This window comes from Galeopterus variegatus, unplaced genomic scaffold (assembly GCF_000696425.1).
Source record: "Galeopterus variegatus unplaced genomic scaffold, G_variegatus-3.0.2 Scaffold9338, whole genome shotgun sequence".
In the NCBI taxonomy this organism is placed as follows: domain Eukaryota; kingdom Metazoa; phylum Chordata; class Mammalia; order Dermoptera; family Cynocephalidae; genus Galeopterus; species Galeopterus variegatus.
The window spans coordinates 20,744-31,448 of NW_007735449.1; the positions used below are offsets into that span (position 1 = coordinate 20,744).

Genomic DNA, 10,705 nt, shown 5'->3' on the forward strand with positions numbered 1-10,705 from the left:
GACATTACAGGAAGTGTAAGTGCTTTGAGGTTGGAGACCTTAATGGGAAACCGCTTTCTGTACAAGAGGAAGAAAGTAAAGAATGGATTGATACAGTTTTTGAAGGTTTTTTGATATAAAAAGCTCTCACCTGATGTGAATGGTGAGTCTCACACATCTGCTGACCAATTGGAGATGGTCTGAATGGGTGGAACGTGTGGAAAGCTTGAAATAGATTTGAGTGGCACAAGAGAGACAGTGGACTAATGAGACAGAGACCTAAGCTACGTGTTTTGTTCACTGTCAGTAAACAAGGTACAGTTTTCGTGGAATGGATAATTTCCTGGTACTGCTGGGGCTGACCATGATTCATCATGGTGCTAGTAGACTTGAATGTGAGATTTAACCCAGTAGTGATTTGTGGCTTATAGAAAGGCAGTTCTGGAAAAGACAGAGATAGGATTTTGCTATACAAGAAGAATAAAAAATGATTGGATGAGGCCCATTTGGAGTGAAGCTTTTTAAATATTGTTTACCACCTGATAGACCGTAGAGTCTGCCTTGGAGAGGGAAGAAATGAAGGCAAGAACCTGGGTGATAGATGAGTAAGGGAAGAAAATAATGACCTGAAGTTGAAAATTTGGCAAATTAAGGGCATAGCCTAAAAGAATAGGAGGATGAGGTCAAAGGATGGAAGGTCAGGTTGTGTTATTGCAGATGACGGGTGTTCCTGGCAAGTTCCAGAGCTTGTAGTAACTATACATGAATAAAGGTAAAGGACCCTGGGATAGCACCACAGAGCAAGCAAGAGGCCAGGTTGTTGGCTGATTTATCCACATTGATGTGGGCGTCCTCCTCTGATACCCCAGCCCTTCAAATTCCTTGTCCCAGGCTTCATCCCACTTCTATATTCTTCACAAGAATCTGCATTTATTCTGCAATGCTAAACTTCAGAAACTGCAGGGCCAATGGCATAACTGGACACAAGAAGATGGAAGTATGGTAGAATGAGAGGGCTGTGCTGGGCTTCTGTTTTTGGCTTTTATTTTCAAACCCAGCATTACTAAATGTTTCAGGGAAAAGGACCTCAAGTGAACTCTAGGAAACTCACCCCATTTTTGATTCTCAGTCTGTGCAAGTGGAGTTGCCTTCCCTCCAGACTTCTGTGTTAAGGATGGGTTTATGTGCAGTCTTGGCTGAAAGAGCATTCCATGGAAGTCCTTGGTGAGCTCCCAGATATCTGTAACCCTGGTGCATAGTTCAGGACTCACCTCTGGATCATGAGCTGGAGGTTTTCTGGGGGAGATCTTCCTCATTTCCACTAAGCCCACTAAGCCCATGAAGATCAAAGGTAGCACCTCTATCTTGATAGGTATACTGTAAACACTAAGGGAGAGATCTCACATGCTGTCATCAAGCATGGACTTAAGTAAGTCATCAAGGTCCCCTTCCCTAAAGAGAGGGATGGCATGCCTGATAACAGCCCTGCAGATATTGCTTTAGTACTCAAAGAAAAGCCCCATGAACTCTTCTGCTGAAATGGCATTAGTAAGCTCTGCAGTGCCCCAATCAGCCTCAAGTACATGGAACCTGGGTCAGGTAAGGAAAAAGGTTAGGTAGGACAGGGTCATAATAGGAAATGATGGCACATAAACCTTTATTACCTCAGTAGAATCATTTTTTTCCTTCCTCACATTTTTTTCTTCCTTTTCCACTCTGAGGCTTCTTTTGCTTACTTGCAGTTTATTTTACCCTGAGAGGTAGGTGACTGCCTGGTTGACATTCCTACCATGAATAGCTGGCTGATTTTTTTGATTTGCAAAATATGTCATCAACCCAGGCATCCTGGAGACACAGCCAGGGAGGAGAACCATTTATTCAAGGTGACTTCCCAGTAGGGAAAACTCAGTGTCAAGGTCAAAGTATGCTTCCTCGATGTGTTAGCAGGCCCCACATGATAGATTCTTAAGTGGCATCTATCCTGTTCAGAATCTACCCCAATCTCCCCAGTATCCACTGCAGCAATACCCCCCAAACACTCCCACTCGAGGTTCGCCCACCTGTGTGGTCCTCTGGTCACTGACCACTTTCCTAAAAAGAGATTAAGCCACTATTTTCTGAGAAATATACCGGCACTCAACCCATTCCTGATGTGGAAGAACTTGATCCCTCCCTGTTCTAAAAGATGTGAAACAGACAATGAGTGGGAAGTGCAGGCTACTAGACAATGTCATTAAGGCTGAGCTGGAGGTAGGAGACAGAGCTCATGTCTCACATGTCAACAGGGAGGAAAGAGGGTTTTGGGGTATATGATGTTCCTTACTCAACAAGAGCTCCAGGAGACTGGTCACCTTTTGGAAAACCTCTCTCTCTTTTGAGAGGCCATCAGTATGACCGAACTAACCCCTTCCTTTCCTGAATCACAAGCCCAAGATCAGCCAAAACCCATACGCTCAACACAGTACAGAAAGACACCAGTCCGACTAGAACATTTATTGGGGAGAATTAGTACTCTCAACAACTCACTGGGACTGTCTGTCCCTGAGTCTGACCCATTTAAGCATTGCAGGATAGCTGCCCAGCAAAGGCAATGTCTCAGCTACAGGACTTGGTGCTTCTCACTTTGAAGGAGGGAGCTATGTACTTGGAGGGATGCCCCTGGACAGACTCTGCTTGGGCCTTCAGGTCTCTCCTGTGCTGAGTTTTTTTCCCAAACTTCATAGGAGAGGAAAGGGGCTTTTGGGGACAGGTGATATCCATTCCATGCCTATGCCCCACTTTCTCCTCTCGTAACTTCCCACTATGTGTCGTCATTTTCTCAGCTTCAGTAAAAGCACGTCTACTTCTATCCAGCCCTCTGCTCTGCACAGATGATGACAGGGAGCTTCCCTTTTCCAGGGAACTTCCTTCCTGTTTGGATGCTGTGGAAAGACAAAGCCATTTCAAAAAGTGCTTCATCCATTTTTTGAAACAGCTTTCATGAGGAGGCTGCTCCTTCAGTGAGGGAATTGAGGAAGCTTTGCTCTCAAGCATCTCCTCTGCTGCCCTGTGCTGGGCAGAGTGGCTGCTCCTTCTGGGTTGGGTTGTCCCCAACCCTGCATCTCCTCCACCAAGCTCTCTTGCTTTGGGTCCCGGAGGGCTCGTTTTCTTTGCACCGGATGGAAACTTCTTAACTTGACTCTTCCATAACACATCCTTAGGGACCCGAAGATCATGTTGCTCCATGCTAATCCCTCTGTCCTCCAACTGGACAAGCAGCACCTGAGAAGCTGCCGTGTCCCCACTTGAGATGCCTTGGGCATCAGTCAATAGGGCCTTGGAAGTCATGCTCTCTGAGACAAAAGACTTGTTACAGCCCTGGGCTTGGCTACTCTGTCCAGTCACCAACTTAAGCATTAAGTCATCTGACATCTGGTTTTTAAAGTTTAATGACTTAGGATCTTTGGGAACTGATACCCTTGATGGAGGACATGTTTTGGTGAATGTAGTTTCTCCTTTACTCTTATTCTCATTTCTCGTTGGTGAGCTTTCTCGTTGGATATCCAGCTTTCTTGACTCTTTGGCTATCAAGGTATCTCTAGAATGTGATGGAAGGGCACAGAGCTCTTCTGCCCTGAATATCTCCCTGGACATCTTGGACGTAGAAAAATGGTCCAAATTCTTCATCCTTTTGCCCTGAGACCTTTCTGTTCTACTACTAAAACTCACGGTCTCATCCTTTGGCTCATGCATGTGGATGGTATCAGGGGGTGATTGACCCAGGGACCCCTGTCCTTTCTTGCACACAGGTGACGTAGCAGAAAGACAATGGCTTAGGAGAGGGACAGCATTTGTCATTCCCACCTGGTCTCCACTCAGAATTTTAGAGCTCCCTCTAAGGGGCTTGGAGACACTAGCTTTGGAATCCACCCCAGAAATAAGGTCAGCTGAGGGAGTAGTGGAATTGGAAAGAAACTGGGACGGGTCCTCTTTCAGTTGAAAGATTAGTATGGATTCTAGGACCTTGGGAGGAAGGCCCCACACCATCCGCATACGGAAACCTTTAATATGGTCTTCCAACATCTTTAGTTTGCTGGAACTAAGGAAGGAAATATCCTGGGAGGTATTCAGGCAGTGTTCCCCATCCACCAATGGTGACAAATTCTTGGGTTTTATTTGGCTGCTGGATTTATCAGGAAAAGGCAATGCCTGCTTGATAAAATGCCATGAACTATGCACAGTCTCAGGGATCTGACCCTCACTCATTTCCTCAAATTTCTTTTTCAAATGCACTTTCAGGGCATTTTCAAGATGTTTCTGATGTGGACTCACCCCTGAGGCACTTGAGTTCTTTCCTGACAGACTCTCCATGTTGCCTTCTAGGTCCTTCTCAGATGCAGACTCCAGACCCTTTTGCGAAAAATGATCTGGGTTGCTCAACAGACGATCTTGTAGGTCATTCTCAGGGCTCCGTCCCTGATGCCTCCCCATGCCCTTCTCCAGCCGAAGCATATCTGAGCTCCCCTCATGGAAGCCTCCAGGTTGACTCAACTCAAAATTCTTTAGATCTTTGCTGCTGTCACCCCTAAACAAAGAGATCCATGACAGCCCGTAAGTGCTCTTGGATTCATGTGTCTCCGGAGCTTCTCTCGGGGGATTCATCAATGACAGAGACTCATGGATCCTGCGGGGCAAGCCCCACCGGTGCTGGATGATCCTCTTTCGAATGTGATGCTCCAGTTTCTTCTCAAGCTCACTGCTGAGAGGAAAGTCTCCAGGGAGGATGGAGATTGGAACGTGGGCCTTGGAGAGGTGGATAAGCAATGGGAGTTGGGGAGCTGGAGGACAAAAGTCTTCCTGAGATTTCTGCACCACAGGGGGTAAACCCCATACATTTTCCAGTTCTTTCTGCAACACATTCCATTCCACGCTGTGGATTTTGGACGGCATAGGAGACTGAGCCTCAATTTGGGGCGTGTGATGACACTCTCCAGAGGTCCTAATCTGGGAGAGAGGACTGGGTGGTGGGATTGGGAGTGGGGACTGAAGGTGGTTTGGGGACTGGTGCTGAGTGAGATGTGGGGACTGAGATTGGGGCATGGTTGGAGGTAAGTGTTTAGGCTGGGTCTCAGGCAAGGACAAAGGGTGGAGAGGAGGACATACCTCCTCTGGGAATGTGGAATATAAGGGAGAAACAGGCTCTGGTGGCTGAGAGTCATCCACTGGAGAGGGTGAAAGTGAGTTGGGTAAGGGGGCGAATAGGATTGGCAAGAGAACCGAGGGAGGAGGCGGAGAAGGCTGAAGCAGCGGGCCTGGCATGTGGTCTCCTGGAGGGGGTGCTAAGAGGGTACAGGTTACATTCAGTGACGACTCAGTCACAGGAGCTGTGGAAGCCAACAGGGACACAGAGGGAGCAGCATCTTCCAGGCACTCCCGGGACAGCAGTCGCTTGACGTCAGCAGTTGCTCTATTACACACCTCGCAGAGGGGGTCTGGACATAATAGGTGACGAAACTGGATGGTATCTGCATGCTGGCCGAAGTGGCTGCAGAAGACAGGAGGTACAAAGCTGCAGCCAGGACCAGAACAAGGAAAGGAGGGCCTGCTGGCCTAGGAGGGGTGGGGCCACCTGAAGCCTGCCACCCTCTTCCCGATGCCCCACCTCCGTGACCTCACAGTACACTCTACAGCATCCCCCTGAGGCCTTCATGCACGTGCTTGTTCCTATGACTACTCCTCCCATGACTATGGCAGGCTCCGCTGAATCCCTGGAATGCATAGGACATGCCCAAAAGGGGACTGGGAGATAAGGGGAAAGGTGAATCACCTTTTTAGAACAGCCAGCAGCCTTCTTTCCTCCTCCACCTCTCTCCTGCAAGCCCGCTGACCTAGGGAACCAGAAGAATAGGTTATATGTAATAAAGGTAGAAGCGTAGGGATCACACAGAAGTCCCTTTATTAGAGACTTTCAGCTTATTAATCTCATAAATCCCCAAGAATCAATAGAGAAGGTCAAACCATCATGATAATATTAATGAGATTCCCATGGGTATGTGGCTTTCTTTACACAGAACTTTCACATCCATTATCCCCTGGGATGTTCAGAACCACCACGTGAAACACAGACATCAGTGCTTACCTGAAAGAGGAATCTGAGCACCCAGGAAGTCAAATTACTTATAGAAAGTCATGAGACAGAAGCTCTCAGTGGAAACCAACCAGTGGTCCTTGCTTGATCTCTCATATGGCCTCTTATTAGGCAGCACCCATGACTCAGGTCTATCGCTGCCTCCTGCTCATGGGTAGGCAGAGCAGGACTCTGATCAGTGTCTCGGCTCCGAGTGACTTGGTGTGAGCCTCTCCTGTTAGGACTCTTTTATCTAGCTACTCATATCCTGAGAAATCATGACCTGGGACCTCATGGAAGGGACAGGTCCAGGAGACAAAACCTTACCTCCATGTATTCCACCTTTCCTTCTCCACTTGGCTTTGACCTGATGCTGGGAAGAAAAAGAAAAGGGTGAAGGGCTGGGACTCACTTCTCTTCCGCCTTTCTCTAAGAAGCTCAGACATTCATTATCTAACACTAAAAGACTCTCTATTTTAACTAATAAAAGTCATTTCTTTCTTCTATTAACTTTTTGGGGGATGGAGTTGGCTGGCTACTAAGGGATCTGAACCCCTGACTTGGTGTTACCAGGACCACATTCTACCCAAGACACCAGCCCCCTAATTTTTTAAAGGTGATAAAATAGTCTGAATTTGTCCTTCTTTGAGAAACTCAGAAAAGCACTTTGCCTGTGAGATACACGCTTGATGCTCTCAGAAGTCCTCTGCTCAAGGAACAGAGCGTGGGCTCCAGCCTCTGCTCAGAGGCTCCCAGAAGCTCAGCATTGCTCTCCTAATCATCCAACTTGAGGGAAAACTTGGTGGAATGACACTTCACAGGGAAATGTGACTCATGATTAGGTGTCAGTAGAGACTGTTCTCCCTCAGAGACCCCATATTGTGTAGACAATTCAGTCCAGGACCACAGAACTACTGTGTTTGGGATTTCATCCTGGAGCCTTTCACCACACCAGGATAGGAAGCCAGTAAGCTTTAGATGGAAATATTTGTCCTTCCTTAGCCCCTGTCCCTCCTGATGGAGTTTGGATGTGTTGTCCCCTCCTAAACTCATGTGGAAATCTGATCCCCAATGTGGCAGTGTTGGAAACTGATTGAGTCATGGGGGCGGATCCCTCATGAATGGATTAATGCTCTCCCTGGGGGAGGGGGGATAAATGAGTGAGTTCTCGCTCTATTAGTTCCCACGAGAGCGGATTGTTTAAAGGACCCTGGCACCTTCTCTCTCTCTCTTGCTTCCTCCCACCATGTGATCTGCTTGTACCCACCAGCTGCTGCCACTTTCTGCCATGAGTAGAAGCAGCCTGAGGTCCCGTGCCGGGAGCAGCTGTCCCAGAATCATAAGCCAAATAAACCTCCTTCCTTTATAAATTACCCAGTCTCAGGTATTCTGTTAAAGCAGCCTGAGGTCCCGTGCCGGGAGCAGCTGTCCCAGAATCATAAGCCAAATAAACCTCCTTCCTTTATAAATTACCCAGTCTCAGGTAGTTCTGTCATAGCAACACAAAACGGACTAAAACACCTCCCAACCATTTTCCCCTAGAATCGTGCTGTTTTATCCTGTGTCTCTCCTTCCCATCTCAAGCATCTCTCTGACACACCAACTCATTTAGAAACGTGAGAATAGAAACAAGAAACAACGAAAAAAGTGAATTTCCTTTGGTGTTCAGACAAACTCCCTTACCTTCCTGATGTCTTTATTCTTCCAGAGGGTTGTTAAAAATGCTTTCAACACCAGGTGGCACAGGTACAGGAGCAACACCAACCCACTCAGAACCGTGAAGTTGGCATCAGTACTCAAGAAAGTCCAGCTCATCCATGGCTCAGCAAGACTGTTCAGAAAACATAGAATATTCTCCATTGCTGAATAGCATGGCTGCCTGAAGGCTGAAGGAGCATGTGCTTGATGATAGCCCCAGGCCTGCATCACAGAACTTGGGAGAGTCACAAAGGGGTTCTGAGAGAGGAGGCTGGAACAACAAGGGGAGGTGCCACAGCTTGTCCCCCGCCCACAAGCCCAGCGCATCCCTCCACCCCTCCTGGGCCCTCTAGGTCTCTCTGCCCTACCCTGCCATCCCATTTTTCAATTCAAACCCTTCTTCATACCACATACTTGCCTTAGTAAAATTATCTCATTGTCCAATCTGTAATCCACAGATTACCTGAGCTTCCTTACTTGTTGGAGCCATTGATTTGAACCTCACCATTTCCACTTTTTTGTTTTTAACTGAAACATCATTAACTGTACATATTTATAGTGTTACAGAGTTGAATATCAATACCTGCGCACAATGTGAATTCCACTTTCTTGAAAGTCTGAAATACTTCCTGATATTTTCACTTTTACCTGGACATTTATATACTCAAGGCCACCTAAGATTTCAATTCATCTTATCTACAGAATGATTTTCACTCACACAAACCCAGATATAAACCTTGAAGTTGTTACACTTAGTTTCGTGAGTGTTGAATAGTATATTTTCGTTTCTTGTGCATTTACTTTCTTCAGAGGAATTGATTCAAATAATTAAAACTAGTAATTCATTTTTCAACATCTACAAAGCTGAAATAAGTATAAAATAAATGGAGGAAAAAAACATGAAGACATATTAAAGGGTAAGTTTGTAATACTAATTGTTCTGAAGTTAGTGGAAGTTAAACTTTTTGACCTAAGAAGTAACAGGTTAATATACAACAATGATTTATTGAGCCAAAATAAGGATTGAAGGCAGGGAAATACATAAGTCAGGCTGACCTGAGAAATGCATTCTCAGGAGGGTCAGCAGAGCTCAGCCATTCATAATCACAAGAAAAGAGAAAGAGCCAAAGGAGAGAGAGAGACAGCCCCAACTAATGACTTCAACAGGATTCGTATGGGTTGTACATGATGTACAGGTTTGGGAGTGTTACTAGGTTATAGCCTACATGCAGGGATGTAAGGGTAATAAGAAACATTCTAGGGTACTTTATGGTTTTTAGGTGCCATTAATTCTGCTTCTATGTAAACATGGTCTTATGACAACGTTGTTTAGGTCAGATAGACGTGATTACTCACTTACCCCCAATCTTCCAAGACACCATAATGTAGCGTACCTGGTCGGAGTAGCTTTTGGTTATCACTTCCACAGTTTCGATCATAAGCTTTCGTCTGAAAGCAGGAAGGTCAATTCGGATAGATATTTTGGTCCCTTATCACTGGGAAGGCTCATTCCCAGAAAGTCATGTCCCACATAGGAGGGGAGGAAATTAGGCTCTGGCTTAATGTCCTAATGTCTAAGCCCAAATTTTAAGCAACATGGGAGTTGGAATGGGGCAGTAGTCAGATCCATTTTTTATTCTTGGCAAATCTGAAAAACTAGATAGTGGCATTTTTCACATAACTGACAGGAGGATAAGTTGTGCCCTTGGGCAAAAGGGCATGTTCATTGTAGAAACAGGTTCAAAAGGAGCAATAGAAAAAAACTAAGGGCATTTTTATAACTTAAAATGGTTGGTAATTTAATTTGACATAGGCCTGAGAAAACAAATATTAAAGCAAGAGTTCAAGTTTGTGAATAATCTTGAGGCATACAGCCTGGTTAGAATGTGAACTAGGAGACGAGACCCATGGTCTAACCAAAGCTTAAGACTAAAAAAATTTCTGAGAGCAAAAGTAAAAGTCCTCATGTTTCAGCAGCGTTGATCTGGAGTTGTTGTCAGGTCAGGGCCAGAATCTTGGAAAAAGCTGTTTGCCCAAATCCTGTCTTCTTCTTGTCCTGGTTGGAAAAATGAAGTGTCTGGCTCTGAGTTAGCTTCAGTTGAAGATCTCCAGTAAAGGAAGAGGTCCATTCAGGTGGATTTGCCTTTCTAAAATGAGAAACATGGATCCATTACCAATGCTTCAAGCACAGCTGCACAGGGATTGGTGAGTAAGGCTCGATGTGATCCTGTCCAACATGGCTGTGAGCAGCTTTTTTATTTGATGATGTTGTCAGTAAACAAGGTGTCTGGGTTGGAGACCATGGTCTCTAGTGTCTTTGTTGCTTGGGACCTCACTGTGGTAGTAATCCTTTATTAATTTAGAATATTTTGGTGAGGAGCTTTAAAAGGCCTTGGCAGTAATAAAGAACATCACCTTTAGAAGAGCTGATTCACAAAGTCATTTATCTGGGCACACAGGTCTACCCATAATTATTTTGTAGGGAAGAAGCTGATAAGTTTTTTAAATGAGATGGAACACATGTTAAGCAACACAAACAGAAGAGCCTTTGATCATATATTGTAAATTGACCAAATTATTTGGCCAGGGAAATGTGTCTGTTGATTATTGTGGAGCTCAGAAGAAAATCCTAGGAATGGATATTTGTTAAAATTTAGGATTCAGTTCAGATATAAAAACCCAAAACACCATGAACAGGGCTGGAATTTAATAACAGGTGCAAAGGAATATATCTCAGAGTACCTGTCAGTGTCTTTTATTCTTTTCATAAACCTCCTTGAAGGGCCGGCCCGGTGGTGCACTGCTACAGTGCGCCGCTTGGGAAGCACAGTGGCGCTCCCGCCGAGGGTTCAGATCCCACATACAGACCGGCCGCTCACTGGCTGAGCGAGGTGCGGGTGCAACACCGGGGGTTGCGATCCC

The 10,705-nt window shown here is 45.7% G+C and overlaps 1 protein-coding gene across 1 annotated transcript; it reads right to left on the minus strand.

The window, feature by feature from the left end:
• Window positions 1-2,574: 2,574 nt before the first annotated feature.
• Window positions 2,575-9,222, minus strand: LOC103609199 (putative spermatogenesis-associated protein 31D3). Its single transcript, XM_008593560.1, has 6 exons — window positions 9,144-9,222; window positions 8,367-8,457; window positions 7,769-7,916; window positions 6,408-6,458; window positions 5,786-5,841; window positions 2,575-5,527 (listed from the first exon to the last, which is right to left on the minus strand). The coding sequence occupies exons 1-6, from the start codon at window positions 9,220-9,222 to the stop codon at window positions 2,575-2,577; spliced, it is 3,378 nt and encodes a 1,125-aa protein (XP_008591782.1).
• Between the last annotated feature and the right edge of the window lie 1,483 nt (window positions 9,223-10,705).

Excerpts from the sequence above, each read along its gene's own strand:
- LOC103609199 (XM_008593560.1), bottom strand. The coding sequence starts at position 9,222 with ATGATCGAAACTGTGGAAGTGATAACCAAAAGCTACTCCGACCAGGTA. Across the intron at positions 6,459-7,768 it reads AGAATAAAGACATCAGGAAG|CATCAGGTCAAAGCCAAGTG; the intron begins GTAAGGGAGTTT and ends TTTTCTTCCCAG. Across the intron at positions 5,528-5,785 it reads CTGCTGGCTGTTCTAAAAAG|CTTTGTACCTCCTGTCTTCT; the intron begins GTGATTCACCTT and ends TCCTGGCTGCAG.